This window comes from Quercus lobata, chromosome 4 (genome assembly GCF_001633185.2).
Source record: "Quercus lobata isolate SW786 chromosome 4, ValleyOak3.0 Primary Assembly, whole genome shotgun sequence".
Taxonomy (NCBI): domain Eukaryota; kingdom Viridiplantae; phylum Streptophyta; class Magnoliopsida; order Fagales; family Fagaceae; genus Quercus; species Quercus lobata.
In genome coordinates this window covers 43245933-43268964 of record NC_044907.1, presented here as the reverse complement: position 1 = coordinate 43268964, position 23032 = coordinate 43245933, and the positions used below count along the sequence as shown (strand labels likewise).

The window sequence follows — 23032 nt, the reverse complement described above, 5'->3', positions numbered from 1 at the left end:
CACAAAAGATAACGGATTATCAACCAATCAGCTTATGTAACGTGATCTATAAGTTAATATCAAAGGTGTTGGCAAATAGATTGAAGAAGATTCTACATGAGGTGATTAATGAAGCACAAAGTGCCTTCGTGCCAGGGCGACGCATAACAGATAATGTGGTGGTGGCTTTCGAAACTATGTATACAATTGGCAAAAGGAAAAAAGGGAAGGAAGGTTAAATGGCCATTAAATTGGACATGAGCAAAGCCTATGACCGGGTAGAATGGGAGTACCTCAAGATCGTTATGAGGAATATAGGTTTTTGTGAGAGATGGATTTCCCTAGTTATGATGTGTGTGACTACGATGACCTATGAGGTACTCATTAATTGGGAGCCTAAAGGGAAAAATCACACCTTCTAAGGGGCTACGTCAAGGCGACCCTATTTCCCTTTATTTGTTCCTCTTGTGCGCGGAAGGGTTGTCTGCTTTAATCAGAAAAAAGGAAGCTGTGGAGCTGCTAAAGGGGGTGGGAGTGAGTAAACTTGCACCATCGGTTTCGCACCTTTTCTTTCCGGATGATAGTATAATCTTTTGTAGAGCTACAATGGAGGAATGCAAGCAGGTGGCTGAGGTCCTAGATACCTATGAGAAGGAGTCGGGGCAAAAGATTAATAGGGATAAAACATCCTTGTTTTTTAGTAAGAATACAAGGGCTGATATCCAAAGTGGAGTGAAGGACATGTTCGGTGCACATATTGTACAACAACACGAGAAATACTTAGGTTTGCCCCCGATGGTGGGAAGGGAAAAGAAAAAGGCTTTCAATCGTATTAAAGACCAGGTAAGTAAGAAAATAGCAGGATGGAAAGGGAAGTTGTTGTCCAATGCCAGAAGGGAAGTCCTAATAAAGGCGGTTGCACAAGCTACTCCTACCTACACCATGAATTGCTTCAAGTTGCCTGATTCTTTATGCTCGGAAATAAACTCTTTAGTTGGGGGTTTTTGGTGGGGAAAGAAAGAAAAGGCTCGGAAGATTGCATGGGTTTCGTGGGAAAACCTGTACAAATCAAAGAAGGAGGGCGGCATGGGTTTTCGAGACTTGAAAGCTTTCAATCTTGCGCTCTTGGCTAAACAAGGGTGGAGAATTCAGCAAAGACCTGGTTCCCTACTCCATAGAGTGCTTAAAGCGAAGTATTTTGCAAACTCCTCTTTTTTGGATGCCCAGGTGGGGAAACGACCCTCCTATATTTGGAGAATCTTGATGGCAGCTATACCAGTGTTAAGAGGGGGAGGGGGGTTAGATGGTGTGTGGGTGATGGAAAGAGCATTAAAATCTGGGATGATGCATGGATTCCTTCCACGGTGACAGGCAGAATTATCTCACCCAAGCCTGCAATGGTTTGTGGGGAGAATGTAGCCAACCTGATGGCACACGACAAAGCTGAATGGAATAGTGATTTGGTAAGGAGCATCTTTTTCCCCCTTGAGGCAGAGACCATCCTGAGTATCCTTATTAGCTCCATGAACCCGGCAGACTCCCAGATTTGGGCTAAAACCCCCAATGGCATTTTTTTTTTTTGTTAAGAGTGCATATAGGGTGGCAGTCCATACCTAGAGGTCTCAAAGGGAATTGAAGGTAGACCGGGTTGCTTTGATACATCTAAAATGGAAGCTATTTGGAAGCTTATATGGAGCTTAAAGTGCCCAAACAAAGTTAAGCATTTCTTTTGGCGTGCTTGCAAAAGTGCCCTTCCCACGAAACAATGTTTAATGCATCGAAAGGTTATTAAGGAGGACAAGTGTGACCTGTGTGGGGAGTGTGAATCATCAGGTTATATTCTTTGGGGGTGTAAAGTCGCAAAAGAAGCCTGGAGCTTGACAAGGTTCAAGCTGGACAAACTAGACCGACCCCCAAAGGATTTCCTCGATGTGGTGTGGTTGCTAATGGCGTCCTCAGGTGAGAAGGATTGGGAGAAGTTTGCTGTCATGGCGTGGCTACTTTGGAACAACAGAAATTCTGTCAGGTTCGAGGGTAAGTGTAAGAATGGGAAGACCATTGAAGGGGAAGCAAGGAATTATGTGGAAGATTTTCGAGCGGTATGTCTAAATGAGGGCCAAAAAACCCAACCAGCTCCTCGGGTAAAACATTGGACTCCTCCTCCTCAAGGTATGTATAAGGTAAACGTTGATGCAACTATGTTTAAGGAGCAAAGGTGCTGTGGAATTGGGGTGGTCATTAGAAATGACAAAGGACAGATGATGGGGGCTTTATGTAAGAAGGTAGCCGTGCCTTGGGGAGCCTTAGAAGCCGAAACAAAAGCTGCTGAAATAAGTATTTTGTTAGCTTGGGACCTGGGATTGAGGGATATTGTGGTGGAAGGGGACTCTCAGCTTGTGATGCTTGTGCTGAAAGGATTTGTATTCCCAGCTTCGGTCATCCAAAAGGTTGTTGAAGGCTCACAGAGGTGCCTAAGTCACTTCAAGACATGGAGGGCTAATCACGTCAACAGAAACAACAATGGGGCTGCTCACTTACTTGCTAGGAATGCTTTGCATGTTGATGATTGTGTAATATGGGTGGAGGATACTCCCCCTGTTATTGAACTCCAAATTCTAAATGATGTAATTTCAATGGACTTTGGTCCGTATCAATGAATCTAGTTAATATGTTGGCAATCGAAAAAAAAAAAAAAAAGGTGTAGCAGGTGAGGTTGTGTGTCCGTCATTTATTTTGTAAAGGAGGGTTCAAAAAAGGTTACCTTGGTGAGGCTCCACATCAAAAATAAATAAATAAATAAAAAGATTTCAGCATCTATATATTGGGTAGCGTATCAAACAGTAGCTGTGCCAAAATGTTAAAAAAAAAAAGAACTTTTATCTTCCCTTGCCAGAATTTATGCTATCACAGATAGAATTAAGTCATGTTCTAATTCACAGCCATGTGCGAGGGATGATCTAAGCCTGAGGTCTTGGCAACGTAGTGAATTCTAAACCCTTATAACTCATGTATTGAAGCAGTGTCAGCCCCTCAAACCCTTATAGAATGAAACTTGATATGCAAAAGGTTTTCAATTGGGTCTTAAAACTTATAATAGTTGACAGTATTATTCGATGTGTATCTTTAAAATTGGAAAATACACCTTTCTCTAAAAGAATAAATAATAATAATAATAATAAAAAATACATTGACCAAAACCAAAAAAATCAGTGAAGCAATGGCAACTATAATTCTTAAAATATCCTTTCCACCTTCTCTAACTTTGCTGATTCTTTCAAGTTCAAGATTAGGCTGGTACTCTGAACCCTTTTTGAATTCAATTAACAGAGTGTGGGTTTGGGTTCAGCGTTTCCGCTGAATCCTGCGTTGCGCTTTTTTTTTTTGCTTTCACGCGTTTCAGGGAGGAGACAAAATTTACTGTTCATGAGACAAATGTCACTGTTCACGTACTGTTCCGGTACTATTCATGCACTGTTCATGGGTCCCACGACACTATTTACCCATTTAAAAATTATTTTGCTACAGTATTTTCAGTTTTCAGTTTCAGCAAAAATAAGTTCAATCCAAACGGACCCAGAATATAATTATTTTATTGGGTAGTTTATATTATTTTATTAAGTTGTATGTAAAAATAAAAACTGGGATGTAGGGTAAATTGTATTTGAGGATACGTATGCTAGTGATTTAAGAATTTTGCTTTGCGATTGTGGGATTATTTGTACAGTTTCCAATGCAAAAGCAGAACCTGAAAATAAAAAATTTAAGTAATACAACTGGAGAATGCATTCTCGGATAACTGTTAAACTTGAATTCATGGTATTAGTGGCATATTTTTCAATATTCATAAGTATCAAGTGTCACCATAAAACAATTCAAGCTTATTCGCATTGAAAGCATGCCGAGATTCAACAAAAAAACTAAAAGCAAATTAGCCCAAAACTTAAAAATAATGATTGAGGAACTGACCAGTAAAAAACCGGGGAAACTTTACAGGCAGTATTACAGCCTCTTGCAATGCCTGTTTGGAACTCTCAAGCTTGGCCACGTCACTCCACTTCACGTTTGGTTTCTCCCTGATTATCACAGAATCAAGGTTAGCCCTAAGCTTTGCTTGCTCTGGATCCTCTTCATCTTTCCCCACTCCTCTCTTCAACTTTGTCTTTGGTTGGCTAGCAATTTTTGCATCACCATTAGGGGCAGCCCCACTTCCCCCATTATCGAGAATGGCCCTTATCTCCTCTGCCCTCTTCAAATATTCCATACATTTTTGAGTAATCGCTTCCTTAATCTTTGGATTCTTCTCATACTTCAAATATGAGTCCTAAAGTAAGCTAAAACATTCATATAGAGAGGAAATGCTTTGCTATAGTTTCTGGCATCATCCTTCTGAACTACCTGCTTCACATACTCTATCGCATGCTCCTTAAAATTGCTATACATCTTTTACTTACAATAAATGTATAGAAATCAGAGCCACCAAAAAGAATGCTCTAACTAGTTTCAAACCACCACTCCTTCCCTCAAGAACCCAAAATTCAATACTGAGTTTGGCACTCCAATGATTTCTTTTTGGTAATGGTATTATACACTGTCAAACTACTCTATCACAATTCTTAAACTTGAATTCTCAGATAAGCAATTTATCCACTCCCTTAGAACCTGCAACCAAAAACCCAATACTCAGTAATACCTCAGATTTTCCATTAATATTTTTGATGCTTCAAAATATAACCAAACTAGAAAGTAAAATAAAATAAACCATTCAACTTGAAATGAATGAAAAATAAATATAATTAAATAGCCTAGTACTCAAATTTCATTACTTCATATATTTTTGATAAGCCATTTACAATTCCAGATTTTTTTTTTTTCAAATCAAATTTGCAATCAAACCCTAAAATTTGGTTCAATAAGTAAAAAAATGAAAAATCCAATTCTCAGAATTTGTTTTTATGATGATAATGATGTTGTTCAAGAACCCATAACAGGTAAGCTTTACAGGCTGGAGTAGAAAAATCTAATAAATAGAAAATTTCGGTTACAAACCTGAAATTCAAGCTTTACTTTCTCTTTGGTGCTTTGGGTTTTGATAATGAAACTGAAATTTCTGAAATAGAGAGAACCAATCAACTGGTGCAATGCAAGTCTGGACTTCTTTCACGTTGAGACAAAGAGTGTTTAATCGTAGAAATTACACAACTTAGATCATAATTACGCTGTAGAAATAGAATATAGCCGCCTCGGCTCTCAAGCCTTTTCACTTTTAAATTACAAATGATTGGAAAAGTTTATGGCATTAATTAAAACTTAAAAAATTTAAACTTACAATGGGAAGTATAAAAATTTTAAACTTATAAAATATGTTTGGTGGTAATATATGTTACAGTATAAATTATTTTGCATGTTGATTATCAAAAAAAAAAAAATATATATATATATATATATATTGCTTGTCCTGTTAACACTTCATCTTTTCCAATGATATTTGACTCAGTTAATTGACACATCCAAAACAATGAATCCTCTCAAAATCCTTACCTGGTATGTTTCTCTTCAACAAGAATATCTTCATCACTTTCTTACTCACATGACTAAGCTTCTAAACCGATATGCACATACTTAAATCTCCACATATTGAAAGTAGGAATGACAATTTATGTTCACATGTTGACTTTGTGCCATGTTGATTTACGAGTATTCGACTATTACATCGCCAGATCACTTCAACAGCTCATTATGAACTCTACAAATGTTTTCCCGATGATCCGTTGCATTCTTTCTGGCTTTGCAAAGAGGTTGAATGCGTGTGGCAATCTTGCAGCTGGGCTAACCAATCGGTTCCCTCTCCACCATCGAATTTCTGTGATTTACTTAATTGTTTCTTGCAGTTTCACGACAACTTTTAAAAAGAAATCTTTGTATTCTCAGCTTGGCTTTTGTGGAATAGGAGGAACGCTATGCACTTTGGCAGACCTGTTCAACCTCTATCCAACATCTACTGGTTAGCTGGAAGTTTATTGCAAGAGTTCCTTGAAGCCCAGAATTCGATCCCAACTGTGATTCGGCCACCTATCCAGCAACTATGGCGTCCTCCAGATCAAGCTAGGTACAAAGTAAACTTCGACGCGGCTGTCTTCAAGCCAACCAACTCAGCCGGCATCGGTGTTATAGCTCGTAATTAGAGAGGTGAAGCAATCGGTGCTCTCTCCCTGCCCATTCCTTGGTCTCAGTCAGTTGCAGATATGGAGGCCAAGCTTTAGATTGTCGAAGGGCTGTGCATTTTGCTAGGGAAATTGGTCTTCGTCGAGTTATTTTTGAAGGTGACTCCGCTTAGGTAATCAACGCTATTTCTCAAGGGAATGAAGTGTTGTATGCGTATGGTAATATCATTGATGATATTCGCAGTAGTGTCGCAGCTTTTGAGTCTTTTTGAGTTTTGTCAAGTTTATCGTAATTGTAACACATCGTTGCTGATGCTTTAGCTAAAAAAAGCAAAAAAAACCTTTTGGGGCTTCAGGTTTGGCTAGAAGATTTGCCTGAGGATATTGCCCCTTAGTTTTATTTGATGTCCCTTAGTTTTCTTGGTTCAATAAATTCCCAGGCCTTTGGTCTGGTTTCTCAAAAAAAGAAAAAATAAGAAGATTAAACTTCTTCCAATCCCCAAACAACCCAATTCCCTTCAACCACACTATTCCGCCGACCTCCAAATACCATATTGCCGCAAATAATATTGTAAAATCCAAATCTTCCTGAACCGTTCAACTCAGAATTAGAGACCACGATGGGCCGATTGTTCTCGCAAACGGGATTGCTTTCATGAGAAATGAGAAGGTCGGGTCTAACTAGGAAGCCTCTTGAGTCTTTGGGACTCTGGGACTTTGATCTTAGTATGGAAAAAGGAAATTGCCCAGGATTGTTTAGTTGGACTTTGGCTGGGATTTTAGCGTTCTTGGTGGCTATCTAAGGCCACGTGCCAAATGAATAAAGATGCTAATTTTTTGTGGATTTTTATTTAATAAATAAATAAATAAAATTTCTTCAGTGTTGGCAATTAATTTGCCAAGGTCCAAGAAGATTTAGACTTCCTCAAATTGGTTTTTGATTTTCCTATGGAGGCCGGTAGCTGTTAAAGGCATTTGGGTTGTTTGAAGATTATGATGTTTAGGGTCCGTTTGGATACAGCTGAAAACTAAAAACTGAAACTGAAAACTGAAAAACACTGTAGCAAAATAATTTTTAAATGTGTGAATAATATCGTGGGACCCGTTTTTAATGAAAAAGTTGCTGAAAAGTGAAATTTGTGGGTCCGTGAACAGTACATGATGTGCTGTGATTGGCTGAAACAAATTAGAAAAGTCAAAATTTGCGGTTACTGTTTATTGAACAGTACATGAACAGTAACCGCAGCACTCAAAAAGCTAAAAATGAGTAAAAAAAAAAAAAAAAAGCAAACAAAACGCAAACGCAGACTTATCAGCCGAATCCAAACGCTCTCTTAATTTGACAAAAGTGTGTGATAACTCAAATTGTGAGTAGACATTGAGGTCTAATTTTTTAATAATAAAAGGTCACCGCATCACTTAAAATATTGACACGCTTTTTTTCTATTAGACATATTGGTAAGAAAATTAATGGATGGATCGATAATACTCTCTCTCTTTTTTTTCTTTTTTTTTTTTTTTTTTTTTTTTTTTTTTTTTTTTTTATCAAAAGTATTCATTCGAAACTTTGGAAGCTAAAAATGCTCAATAGGTAGATTTTAGAAACCAACAATATAATTTGACCTTAATTTTATTAAAGTTTCCTCATAAAAAAAAAAGTCTAAAATAAAACCTATACTAAAATTTCTATATATATATATATATATATATATATATATATATTTTGCTGAAGGTCACCAAAACTTGGAATCCAAACACGAATTATATATTATCGTGCGAATAATTTGTCCTCGATCAAATAGCCCTTCTTATTATCCATGGATACAAAAGTTATCTTAACTAGACCTATATATATATATATATATATATATATATATATATAATACAAACTTAACTAGACTTTTTTTTGCTTCAAAAGGGGAAGATCTAAATTCGACATATACATTGCAGATTTTTCTCATAAAAGATATATACATTACAAATGAGATTTTATGGATTAGGCATTATACTATCCTTGCAGTCAAAATAAATAACAAAATTAGAAAATGAATTAAGATAATAAAAAGATTGAAAATATATAATGGAGTTATGATTTATTTGATTTAAGCACAAAAGGTCTAAAGTAGGAGAAAAAAAACGCATGATATATATCACAAAAGTTCACCAGTTATCTTTCTAAATAAAGATAGTAATTTTTGTCCCTAAGCCAATTATAAAAGGATCATTTATACATAGTATGCATAATGAAATAGTTTAAATCCAAGGCTTCACATTCCTGTCAAAGATTCTTGGTCTATAAGTTGAAGTGAACATGTCGAGAAGAAGGTGAAATTGTTTCCATGCGAATAGGAAGACGGGAACAGTAGCAAGACAAATGATAGGAATGACCACCCATAAATTTCTGTCCAGAATAATGAAAAGAGAGGTACAAAAGTTTATCATCATGGTTGCTATGGAAAAGATAAGGGACGAAAGGCCTAATATCATTTTTTGGGGTAAGGATATAAGGAAATCTTCCTCTGTATGACGTGATGTGATGAGAAGAAACACCAATAATGAAGTCGTGGCAGAAATTAGGGAGAGCGCATCAGATAGTATAAAGACCATAAACACCGTATCCGGTAAGAACATTGGTAAGCCTGTACTTTGATTGTTACCACCTGGAACGGTAATTGCTGCTGCAAACATAATAGTAACAATCAATGCAGCTGGCACTGTACAAGAAGAGGCTGTCTCCTTGACCCAATTTTTTGCCTCATCAACCAAGTCTTTATGGTCATTTGCAAACAGATAATCAGTTGTATGACCACTTTTGTTTTTAGCTTTTATTAAGGAGGGATGGACAATACTCTTCACTTCCTGCGTTTATTAAACAAAACCTCATCACGAAATAATTTAATATATAAATAAAATATATTACTCAACTTGTAACTTTGCTTTTTTTTTTTTTTTTTTTTCATCCCTAGCTAATCTAAAGAACTGAGATCTATGGTTCAATATAATTTGAATGAAAGATTTATAGGAGTAAAAATTAAAAATATTATTATTGCCTAATGGTCATAATTGATTCGGGTAAAAGATGGAGGAAGGGATAATTAAGAAATGGAGATTAGATAAAATGGGAGCTGAGCTCTATTAAAATGGGAAATAGACGAAAGACTTGATACTGGACTCCCACATCTTCACCATATATGTAGCTTAAAGACTCCCCACACAGTTACTACTATTTTCAGTGGTCGATTACGACGCACACATAACAATGCAACGCTAACTTTTACAGACAATAATTGACTAAGACCACTTTTCGAATTACTCTCAATCCTTCTATGGATGCTACTTGAATGCTTGGAAGTTGTGTATCCATTAGAGCATCTCCAGCAACTTCTCCAAATTTTTGTACTGTTTGGAGGATGAACAATGACATTTAACTTTTACCTACCCACTTTTTCAAATACACTTTCCAACAGATTCTCTATTCCATTCTCTATTTCATTTAAATATTATTTCTTCATTCTTTCTTTATTTTTTTTTATCATCATTTATTCTTTCTATATTCATTCCCAACAATTATATTTTTCAATAGAAAGTGTTATATTCACAACATTTTTCACAATACTTTCATAAGAATCACATCAAAATCTTATGCGAAAAATTGTTACTAGTTTTAATTTAAACCCATTGCTGAAATTATATTTTTACTTACCAATATTAACTAATAACAATATATTATTTAAAATTTATTGTGAAAATATTGTGGTAGAATTTCTAAATTATCATTTCTTTTTTTTAATATTATTTTTCATTTCTTTCTTTCTACTCTATCATCCATACGTTTCTCTTTTTTTTTTTTTTTTTTTTTTTTTTTTTTTTTTTTTGATTTTTCTCCACCACACATGTATACCCATATATCCCATCCCCTCCCTTTTTGTTTTCTCTACTTTCCACTTTCCAGAACGTCCCTCTGGCTTTCTTTCTTTCTCTAGTTCTCTTTCTCAACTTTTTTTTTTTTTTTTTCATCTTCTTTCTGCGGTTCTCTTTCTCAACTTTTTTTTTCATTGTAATAAGAATCAGAGAAATAGGTAAAGAGAGAAAGAACAGATGGGTTAGATGGCTCCGTTCTGCCGCCGCCGCTCGTCGTCCTCTGCCGCTGCCGCTCGTCTTCCTCCCAACACAGCCCAGATGGTAGATAGCTTGTGTCTTTTTTTTTTTTTCTTTGTTTTTCTTTTTTTAGCTTTTATTGTTATGGTTTGATTAATTTTAAGATTATATTTTTGAGTTGTATTTTGATTATGCTTGAGTTTTTAGAGATGTTTGAGAAGAAGAATTGTTATGAATTTTTTTTTTTTTTTCCATATTTGCTTGTTCTGATTCAATTTTATTTTAAGAATTGGATTTTGTTTTGTGTTTAGTGTTTGGATTCTTTGAGAAACAGAGAGAATGAGAGAAAAAAAAAATTCCGGAGGAGAGAGAAAGAATTGATATAATAGTAATTGAGATAATATTTTAAGCAGAAAAATAGGTTTGGAGTTGCTACAGTGCTCTCTAAATTAAGAGAATTACTGTAGCAACTTCAAAAATAAATTTGGAGAATTTGGATGTTTGGAGAATCTGCTGGAGCATGAACAGTGCTGTTTGGTGGTCCAAATTTGGCTTTACATTAGCTGTTGGAGATGCTCTTATGGAACTATATCAACCCCCTAATTGGAAAAGTCGTCATCATGTTTAAACCAAATTGGAAACCCTATCAATAATTTCCATGTAGTCATTTTCAAAAACACAAGCAAATGAACATGTTCTTATTTATCTTGCCTCACTCATTAAAGACAGGGCTAAATGAATACGGATGGATAACCTTCTTTGGATAGATTAAGATTGAAACGGCTTGCACGGTTGCACCTATTCACATCATATCCTTGAATTGTTGATATGATGTCGTCCACGCAAGCTTTAATTAATGATTTTTTTTTTTAATGAATATTTCAAGGGTATTTATTTAGGAAATATTTTTTAAAAATTTTCAAGTTAAAAAAAAAAAAAAAAATCAATCAATCTTTGCATATACTTTTATCTACTTTCATTGTTTCACCTTTCACAATGTTAGAACTCTTCAAGCAATCTATGATTTAACGCTAAGAAAGGAATTTTCTTTTTAATTTCAAGGACAACCGGGCCTCCTCAAGAAAGGGTGGAGATTAGGAATGGTTAAGAACTAATAATGCATCATACTCTTCATTAATCTTGGCTTCACATTACAATCCTCTCTTATACTCTCATGCCTTCTTTCTAACTACCAAGTAACTAACTAATCAATACCAAGCAACTAACTAACTGCCTAACTGCCAAGGACATCAGCACATGCTTAATACAATCAGCACATGTCTAAATACAATCTCAACACATGCTTCTAATCCAATACAGTTGCTATACAATATAATACAACTATACAATATGTAAGGTTGAATTTATTCAATCATTAGTTGGTTTTATTCCGTACCAAATTTGCTTGTAATTCAGCATTTAGAAACCCTGTATTAAGGTGGGAATCATGTAAGGGTAGTGTGTGAGAGAGTGTGAAGAAAAGCTCAAGAGTGTGGACTCAAGAAGAGCCTTGCAACTGGATCTCGCGAATGGCAAGTCGCCAAAGGTGGCACACGTGTGAAGCATGCAGAGGAGCTGAAGGGTCACGCCAATTGTTGCACTACAGGACAAAAATTTCAGTCTAGCCAGGCAATTAGCTCGTGACTCGTTCCAGTCGCAAGGCCGAGTTGCCAGAACACCTTGTTTGGTTGTAACTGACTCTTCGCATTCCATACACACCCTACTATAAATACCCTTATACTCACGAAATGTAGAGAGTTTCTAGAGAGAATTTTGAGAAAGAAACCCTAGAGAAAAACAAGATTGACTCATCCACAATCTTCATCCTTTGATTCTCCAAATTCCTCTACTCTCACCCTCTCCATTGATACATCCTTGAGAGGTACATTAGCCAAAATCCTTATCTCACCATACCCATATTTGTGAAGAGGTTATTTGGTGCTTAGGAAGCAATTCAGAAGGGACCAATTCATTTTGGTTGATGCAATGGGCTATTGTGGGATCCGGTAAGCTAGAGAAGACAAGGTTCGATGTAACCCTGTTGGAGCAAAAAGCTTGAAGGGCTTAAGTGCACAGGATAGATTAGGTTTGGAGGGTTTTCTGCTATTCATGTATTCCAACTATATTCTCTAGTGGATTATTAATCGCTTGGAGAGCGGCGGAGAGGTTTTTCGCTGAGGACTTCAGTTTCCTTTTCGATAACACATCGCTATGTTGTCTTTATGTTTGCATCTCTCTTCCCTTAATCTTTGCCTTTTAATTATTGCTGTGATTATGATTAATTTCGGTTTAGATTGTTACCAATTCTGTTCATATTCCACACATATACTATTTGATTATAAGCTTGTGTTGGTAATTTGTAAATTGGGGGTCTAAATGTTCATAGGCGTTGTACACACTATTTGAACATTCACAATATAATGTAGCTAGCTCTCTATTAATACCCCCCCACCCCTTAAAACACCTTGCTCACAAGGTGAGGGAACTGCTTGGAAAGAGAATGAAATGGCTCCCAAGTGGCATCTTCTACAAAACCACCTTGCCACTGAACCAACAACTTAGTGATGACCCTTGATCAAGATTGAGCTCCCTTCTGTCCAAGATAGCTACTGGTTCAAGGTTAAGAACTCCCACATCATTCACAGCTGATAGAGTAGGAACTGGAAGGATATGTTGCCCCAATTGCTTTTTAAGGCAAGAAAAATGGAAAACTGGATAAATTCTAGACTCAGGAGGTAGCTGCAACTTTAAGCAGTAGCTCCAATCATCAAAAGAACTTGGAAGGGACCATAGAACCTAGGAGACAACTTGTGAGTAGCCCTGTGAGCAATGGATTACTGCTTATATGGTTGCAACCTCAAGTAGACCCAGTCACCAACTTCAAAAACTCTATCTGTTCTATGCTGGTCTACTTGTAGTTTCATAGTAGTCTGAGCTTGCACCAAATTGTGCTTCAAAATAGCAATCAATTCTTGCTTAGAATGCAACTGCCTATCCATAGCCTCAACCTTAGTGGTACCAGGTATATAATCAAGGAGTTTAGGGGGAGGGACTCCATATAAATCCTCAAAGGGAGTGCATTTAGTTGAGATATGATAGCTAGTATTGATCCAATACTCACACAGTGGCAACCACTTGGCCCATTTAGCTGGTCTATCATTAATGAAGGACCTAAGGTACTGCTCAAGGCTCCTATTCACCACCTCAGTTTGGCCATCAGTCTGAGGGTGATAGGAGGAAGACATGGCCAATTGAACACCCTACAACCTCATAATCTCAAACTAGAAAAGGGATGTAAAGGTAGGATCTCTATCACTTACAGTTGAATTGGGCATACCATGCAATTTGAACACATGTTGAACAAATAGAGTAGCAACCTTGGAGGCTGAATAAGGATGAGATAAAGCAATAAAGTGGATATATGTAGTAAGCCAATCCACTACCACAAAAACCACATCCATTCTGTGACATCTTGGAAGACCTTCCACAAAGTCCGTGCTTATATCAATCCGTGCTTAATGGCAAAGTTATGAATACTATTTTTAATGTTGTTTCTATGGAGGAATTCAAGAGAATCTTTAATATTGAGGTTGCTTATACTACTTGGAATATTCTCCAGACTGTAGATGAAGGCACAAAGACAGTTAAGATAAACAAACTACAGCAATTAACTACTAAGTTTGAAAGTATTAGAATGTCTCATGATGAATGTTTTGATGAATTTTATGCTAAACTGAATGATATTGTTAATTCTGCTTATAATTTGGGTAAAATCTATGATCAACCTAAGATTGTTAGGAAGATACTTAGATCTTTAACTGAGGACTTTAGACGCAAAGTGACTGCCATTACTGAAAGAAAGGATGTGGACTCCATCCCTGTTGATGAACTTGTAGAATCTCTCCAGTCCTATGAGTTGGACCTACCTAAGACAAACAAATCCAAATCAATGGCTCTTAAGTCTGTTGATGGGAATGGATTTGATGATGAGCTCTTTGCTACAGAGATTGCATATCTTGCCAAGAACTATAGAAACTTTCTTAGGAACAAAAACAGAAGGGCAAGAGGTAAAAACAATGCTGAACCTAGAAATTAGGAGGAATGAATGCACTAAAGTGAACAATATTGAAAAACCTAAAGAGAAAGTTGGTCAAACCTCTAATAATTCTATGGGTCAACAATGTTTTGGCTGTCAAGGGTATAATCATGTGAAATCAGAATGTCCTATACTGGTAAGATCAAAGGGTAAAGCTATGGCTGTAACCCTTAGTGATGATGAAGTTTCTGATCATGAGTCTGGTAATGATGAGGATGGAAATTTCATTGCTTTCACAGTTACTGCTGTAATTGATGAAAGTGTTGTGGTTGATGAGAACCCTTCTGATAGGGAACTCTTTGAGAGTGTTGATTTGTAAGAAGCCTATAATAAACTTTGCAAGGTTGCTGTAAAGGATACTATGAATGTTGATTTAGGCTTATAGAAAATTGCTTCTCTTGAACTTGTTAAGAAAAATTTGCTCTTGAAATTGTTTGATGCTAATGAATTGCTTAATAATGTGAAGACTGAGAATGTGTTATTACTTGATAAAGTGAAAATTTTGGAACTTGAATTATCTGTTGCTAGAAAACAAACAATTAGGTCTGTTGATATTACATTATATAGAAGCATGATTGGTTGTCTTTTGTATTTAACTGCAAATTGTCCAGATATTGCTTTCAGTGTTGGTGTATGCTCTAGATTTCAATCTAATCATAAGGTTTCACATCTGAATACTGTTAAAAGAATCATAAAATATGTTAGTGGAACTTGTGATTATGAATTATTCTATAGCAAAGAGTCAAATTTGTCTCTTGTTGGTTTTTCTGATTCAGATTGGGTCGGCAATGCTGATGATAAAAAAAGCACCATTGGTGGGTGTTTTTATGTAGGAGCAAATCTGGTTGCTTGGATGAGTAAAAAGCAAAATTCTGTCTCTCTGTCTATTGCATAAGCAGAATATATTACTGTTGAAAGTTGATGTTCACAACTCCTTTGGATGAAAAAGCTTTTGAGAGATTAAGGGATATCACAAGACACCATGGTTGTCTATTGTGATAATTCTAGTGCTATTGATATCTCTAAAAATCCTGTTCAACACTCTAAGACTAAGCACATAGAGATTAGATATCACTTTATTAGGGATCTGGTTGAAAGAAAGATTGTGGCTCTTGAATTCCCTACTGAATGTCAGAATGCTGACATCTTCACCAAATCTCTTGATAGAAGTAAGTTTGAGATACTTCGTTAAGTAATTGGTGTGAGTCTGTGTCCCTAATCATCTTTGGCTCTCTCGATCCTTGTGCTTCATTGCTCTATTCTTTGTGACCATTCCTCTTAGTTGTTTTTGCTTTCTTTGTTTTTTTCTAAGATTTGCATTGCATAACATTCTTGCATTTCATAGTAGGTTGTTTTTGTTATTCTTTTCAAAAAAAAAAAAACCAAAAAAACAAAAAAAAGGAGGAAAAGGGAAGAAAAATGTGTTTTGCGTTATTTTTCTTAGATTTGAAATCAAGGTTGGCCATATTATCTTTACATAATATGTTTATGTACCTTGGTTAGCTTGGATGAGCTTATTTTATTGTACTTTATTAGTTTGAGCTTTGTAGTTTTTTATCACATGATCTTGATCTTGAAGTCATATACTTTTGATTGTAAGGACTAAAAAAATCCTAAGACAAAGGTATAAATAACCGTCTCACCAATGTTTACTAGCCAATCATGAACACTTTAATGCATATCATATGATTTTGTGCTCGAGAGAGTGTAGCACATGCACAAAAAGAACATAAGGTGTAGCCTTGACTTATAATAAAGTTCAAATTGAAATAAAATTGGTGTGTACATTATCTCGGCTATCTTAATAAGTTTCAAATCAAATAAAATTGGTGTGTACATTATGAGGCAAATCAATAAACTTACATGATTGCAAGCTTGTTCTCTAGGATATGTGAGAGTTATATGATGTAACTCTTTAGGTGATAGTCACTTTCAAACTTATGTGATGAATTTTATAGAAATTGTGATTGATAACTATTTATTTATCATCTCACATGTATCTCAAGTTTTTGCTAATTGCACACACTACACAAGTTATTATTTGCTAAACTTAGTACATGATATTGTGTGTGATCTTGTTATGGCCATCCAAGATTAAAAACTCCATGATTTTAATGCAAGATGTGTTTAAAATTTGAGATTTGAGGACAAATTGATTGAAGATCTTATTTTTGGAAGATCTGGGTTAAATTCAAGGGGTTTTGAAAAACGTTTCATCTCATGCTCATGCATTTTATTCATAAAACATTGTGCTTTGAGGAGTTTCTGTATTAATATGCTCTGTTTTTCAAAAATTTGATTTTTCCAGATTTTTAATCGATCGAACCTGTTGCTCAACAGATTGAAATTGCGATTAAAAATTGGGTTTGAATTTGCCTGGCTCGATCGCTACTTAATTGATGCTGGATCGATTGAATGTGTTTTTCGATCGATCGAACCTATTTTTCGACTGATCAAAAATCAGTCAGGGAGTTTTTTTTAAACATGAGCTTTTCACATGTTCTTCACTATTTCAAACTTTTCAAAAGCTATTCTCTCTCTCTCTCTCTCTCTTCGACCGATCTAGATTCAAAGACAATTTTTTGTCGTTTTCCCTCAATTTTTTCTCACGGTTTTTGTCATCTAGCACCGGTAAGACCATTCTACCCTTTCTTTTTGGTTTAATCTCATTTTTCATGCATTTTAGGGAAATTTTCAGACTTAATAAAATTTGGGGGTTTTGATGTTTTAGTTGATTTCTTTCACAATTGATCAATGGGTTTTTGTTGTTGGATGATATAAACATGTTCTTCATGGTTTATTTTGATCAATTTGGTGGATTGGGAAGAATTGAAAATTCTAGGGCTTGTAACTCAACAGATTTGGGGATTTTGTTCAATTGAGATTAATTTAATGAATTTGGCTTGTGTAATTGATTAATTATGTCATTATATACTATTATCTAATTTGTGTAATGATATATTGATCAATTTGTTGGGATTTTTGAAATTGGGTTTTTCAAAGTTTGGGTTTTTGTTGTAAAAACTCTAAGTTCAAGCTAATTCTGTGTTTTAAAGTGTAATTGAACTATTCTCAATGCATTAGAGCATGCATCATGTGTTAATACTGTTCATGCATCATATAGATTGTTATTTTCTATATTTTTTGCTCTAACCTTGTTTGATGCAGTCTGCCCTTGTGTTTTCTTTGTTTTTCTTTCTTTGGTTCTCTTCTGTTTGTCCTTTTCCAACCCTTAGCATCATGGTTAGGAAGATTAGAGCTCATAGGAAAACCTCCTCCACTTCTTCTCCAGCTTTTAAGAGTGTTAGGTTTCGTATTGAGAAAAACCAAGAGACCTTTGAGAAGCTAAACATCTTTAGATTAGTGTGGGCTGAGAGAAAAGTTATTTTAGATGAGCTCGATCTAGAAATTAGGAGGAATTTTGAGCGTAGGGCCTGGTTACCTTTGATGGATATAGATCACCCTCCTTCGGCTACCTTGATTAGAGAGTTCTACTCGAACCTCTCTATCTACTCCAATGATTCCAACATTCAATTTGTGAAGAGTTGGATACGGGGTGAAGGGTATGTCATTACTCCTTTGGTAGTGGCCTTTGCTCTTGGGGTGCCTAAGGTACAGTAGCCTGTGTACCCTTATGATAAGACCCCTCCACTTAATGACATTATGTCATATCTCACTGGTACTTCCATTCAGTGGGGTACTGATCCTCGGATTACCTCTCATGAGTTGACTGAGATTCATTATTTGTTTTTCTGGATTTCTTGCCATTCTATTTGGCCCATCTCTCATTTGCACACCATTCTTATCGAGAGATATGCATTTTTGTATGCCTTTGTGTCAGATACTCCTATGAGTTTTCCTCATCTTTTCATTCGATCCTTGGTTGAGGTTCATTGGAGTAGTTCAACTGCACATGGTTTATTTTTTCCTATTTTTATCCATAGGATTTTGTTGCATTTAGGTTTAGATGAGTTTCTTGCTTCTGAGCCCGTACACATTATAGCTTCTATAGGTGCCACCTTCCTTAGGTAGAGAGCTGCTCAGATGAGAGCTAGCTCTAAACGTCCTAGAGTTGAGTCTTCTTCGGGTGTTGCACCTCCTCCTTCTCCTTCTTTAGGTGATTCCACTACTGAGGAGTTTGTTGATCCGACTGTTGTTGCTGTTGCTCCTCCACCTTCGTCATATGTTGGACACTATCATGACCGTTCAGGCGGCTCATGGTCAGCTTTTGGTGGACATGCTCATGAAGGTTCAGGCTTTGCGTGCAGTTTTGGCGAGCTTTAGACGGTCACCTCTGCCACCTCCTTTTGATGATGAGTTTGATTGCCCTTTGACAATTCGTCACAAAAAGGGAGAGTACATACGGATGGAGATAGGGGGAGATTTTTTTGTTTTGGAGTTTTGGAGCTTTAGATTGTATCTAGGTGCTTCATGTTGTACTTATTTTTTGGCACATGATGTATTTATTTTGGTGTCTTTATTTTTTATGAGTTGTATATGTTAGGGGGAGACATTATATTTTTTTTATTTCTGTTTCTTGTTTCACATTGTGCTACATTGGCTATTGATTTTATATTTATGAGGTTATTCATGATATATGTCTTTTATTTTATGTTATGTGAAATCAAGAATTTATTTTGTTTTACTTGTATTTTCCACACATGCGTTTATGTGTTTGTTAAGTGTTTCAGGAATATACAAGTTGATTAAGTCGTGCTACTGTCTACACTTGCAACTGATAGATAGTAGTTAAGTTGAATTATTTTTGGTTGGGCAATTATTTGTAATGGGCAATTTTTGTAACTTTGAGCATCTTGTTTTATTATGTGTTTTGTCACGGATTGTCAAATGGGGAGTTTGTTAGGTTCTAAGGATTTAGGATCTAAATATTTTAGAACTTCAATATGTAATGTTGGCAAACCATGAACAAAACTTAGAGTCTAGATTTAGACTGCTCAAAGTATGTTTATGTGTAAAGTTGGAATTAAGTGTACTGCAAGATTTAATGTGTAAATCTACAAGGCTCGATTGATCAAAAATTAGACTCGATCGGTCGAAACTCGTGCAGAATGTTTTTCTGTAGATTTTTTCAACTCAAGCCCAAGCCCATATGATGTGTAGGGTTTTATGTTTTGCCTTAAGTATAAAAGGAAAAACACTAGCCACGTTTTTATGTTGTTGTTTATTCTATGTGTGTGAATCTCTTATGAGATGTAGATGTGTTTGCCTTTATACATACTTAGGGTTATCAAAATCAAGATTGATGTCAAAGCTTGGTGATCGTTTTAGTTGTTGCATAAAGAGCTTAAAGAAAAACACAAGTGGGAGTACTTGTGGTTGCTGTGGATCAAGGAAAGAAGTAGTCCGTGGACTCGGAGCTGTCACGTAGTCATGGTAGTAAGTTTTCTACTCGAGGTAGCAATAGGATGTTAATAGTCTAAGTCGCTAATGTAAAACTTCAATTCTTTCATAATGGATCCGGTTTTACCTTGAGGATAGCTAAGTTAAATTCTTCCCAAGTTTTTTACCGATTTTGTTTTCTTGGGTTATCATATCGTTGTGTTCTTTATTTTCCGCATTGTTTACATGATATGATTTACTTGTGTTAACCTAGATTTAAATAATTTGCCTAAGTTAATCACTTGGCTAAATAACTAAGTTAATCTGTTTGTATTTAAGGAGTCTAAAAATGTACAAATTACATCATCCCTAATTATCTATTTGTACATCATTTAAATATTATTTCTACCAAACAAGCATTCATCAAAAAACCAAAAATCAAACATCAAACCTGGCATAACACACCAACAAACTCATATCACAAACCACCAAGCCAACATCCAATAACCACACCCAAGCCACCAAATTAGCAGATATCATCCACCACCCACATCCATAACCCCAAATCGGTAGCCACCATCCACTGCTCACACTCAAGCAATCAGATCAATGGTGACCACCCTCGACCCACACCCCAAATTGCCATCACTAACCCATCATTATCCCAACCCACACCCCAAACCCATCAAACTAGATCAAATGGTTAGGCACCAAATCATATGCATCAAAGATGAAGAAAGAGAAGGGCACATATTTTTTGACGAAAAGTTGAGAGAGAGACAGAGAGAGAGAGAGACAGAGGGTACAATAAAGAGAGAGATAGCATGCAAGAGCTAGTGATAAACAAACAAATTTTTGTGGCTTTGGTGATAAACAATAGCCTCGTCAGTGGTGGCAAGGTACTGTACATTTGTTAATTTCTTTGGATACACTAGGGAGTCTGATGCACGTCTATTTTGGTTGAGTTTAGTCAAATTTTTGATAAATATGTTAAATTGGTGAGGCTGATGAGAATTCTCTAAGGGCCTATGTCCATGCCTTCTCTATTTATACGGAACAAGTTAAGATTGTCGAGCACTGCCAACTCATCCGTAAGTTAGAAATTCTCATCAACTTGCATTATTTACATATCATTTTGCAAGTTAGTGGCCTTTCTCCCCCTTTCTTCACATTTAACAAGATTTTATTTTTGCTGTTTTTGTTAATACTTCGTTTTGTTTGTTTGTTTTTTTTTTTTTTTTTAACTCCAATTTTCTATCTTTAGTAAGTAAAAGTCCTTATTAAAAGAAAATTTTAAAATAAATAAGAGAATCACATAAATTCTGAACAAGACATTTGTCCTGAGATATTAATATATCACCTTTTTTTTCTTTCCTTACTTTAACATCTTAGTTTATGCCTGTTCTGTTTGATTTTTTTATTTCTTCCTTCTTTTTTCTCCAACTTTCAAATAATTTCCTACAAATTAATCTAGTATATATAGAAAACCAAATTAGTTTCTCCTCTTTTGTTGCCAAGAAACAATAACGAAAAAAAAAATAAAATAAATAAAAAGAACTAAAAATATCATTTTACCAATATTATCATTTGAGAAAAAAGAGTTTATTTAAATATATTTCACAATTGTTTTACAAAAAATGACATGTCAAACCACCAAAAGTCCAAATAAAACGAAATAATAAAAAATTATATCGAGACCCATCGCAACTCAAAGTAAGAATATTATAAAAATGTATTGAAATTTGGTTTGTCTCTAAACATTCTCGAGAAATGAAATAAAGTTGCCCAAAAATATAATTTTCCTTGTGACAAAATAAAATTATAAGAAAAGAGAGTATAAACAAGAACATACCTAATCCGATCTTTCTTGAATGCTTTTTCCCTGTTCTGGTTTTCGGATGCTTACAGGAATTCGATTGATGTCATCAACCAGTGGAATGTGCAGACCTTTCAGCAGAATTGACCAATGAATCTCAAGTAAAAAGTATAATAATAGTAAAAGTCAAAGATTTTTTTATTTTTTATGACTATTTCAAATTTTCCATGTTATTAGTTATCACATAGTGTTGTAGGCATTATAATATTTATTTTTAATTATTTCTTTAAATTTTCAGAGATATCTATACTATCTATAATAAAATTCCATTCTTTAGATTGGATTATTATGTGGTTCATAATTACCCTTAAATCCTAGGTTTAATAGAAACAAAGCTTGAGAACAACCCGGTAGAAACATATTTCCAACTCCACATTAAATTTCTACAAAATAAGATACTCTTCTATTAATCCATATCCTCAAAACAAATGTATCCAAAAAATTAAAATTAAAAAAAAAAAAAAAAACTTTTTAGTCCACTTTGATATTTCCCTCATGACCACGTTCCAACTTTTTTTTATTTTTTTTTACTTTATCGAGATTCATTGATTTCTCTTATTTAATTATTATTTTTTTTTAATTTCTAGTTTCCTTAATTCCTAATCTCACGTACACTAGACCAAAAAAGAAAAATAGAGCCTCATCATACGAGCAAAGTGGTGTGATGAGACTAGAAATATAAGAAGTGCACAACTGTTATATATTAATTGAAAACAATTAAAATCCATTGTTCCACTAGACTAAAGCAACTTAACATTAAAAAAAAAAAAAAGAATAATTTGGGTTTTATATTTGCTAAATATATTATAAATTAGGGTTAATCGTACAGAACTATCCTAAATATTATGGGGGTCATTGCACTACTTTGCACCCCAATCCGTTAAAAATAAAACTTGCAAATTAAGCAATCACCACTCCATTTTTAAAAGATCTCAAGTGCAAGTCACATGATCCTAATGCAATAAATTGTCCATTTTGCCCTTCCACAAGGTGAAATTACAACACTATCCTTACTAATATTCCCCAACAAATTAGCCACCTTTGTTACTCATTATATGAAATTTTTCATTCAAAAATCTCAACCCTAAGCCATAGTACCACTGGTGAGAAAGGACGCATTTCTGAATTACAATTCACGTAATAACTAATAATTTTAATATATCTACTGTGTGGCAAGGGCTCTTCTATTTGTGAGGATAGAAGATAAAAACTTTTACTTGTATAAAATAAAGGGTAAAAGGACCATCTACAATTTATAAGGAGGAAAAGTATATATAAATCAAAAGGACAAGGTCATTCATTTGGTGCATTGCAAATTACAAGACATAATGTTTATTGCATAAACTATCATTATTCGTTTTCCAATTAGCTTAATTGGTAAAAATTTGTGTTCTTAAACAAGAGATTTGGGTTTTGAATTTCACTTATACTAAAAAACGATTAATACACTTATAAAGTGAAGTGTGAATGCCATATGTTGAA

General features: G+C 35.1%; 1 protein-coding gene and 1 pseudogene across 1 annotated transcript; one reads left to right on the top strand and one right to left on the bottom strand.

The window, feature by feature from the left end:
* Positions 1-3919: 3919 nt before the first annotated feature.
* LOC115985246 lies at positions 3920-4323 on the bottom strand (annotated as a pseudogene).
* A 10134-nt stretch (positions 4324-14457) lies between these two features.
* LOC115985244 (secreted RxLR effector protein 161-like) lies at positions 14458-15229 on the top strand. Its single transcript, XM_031108211.1, has 3 exons — positions 14458-14470; positions 14574-14641; positions 14801-15229. The coding sequence occupies exons 1-3, from the start codon at positions 14458-14460 to the stop codon at positions 15227-15229; spliced, it is 510 nt and encodes a 169-aa protein (XP_030964071.1).
* Positions 15230-23032: the final 7803 nt, after the last annotated feature.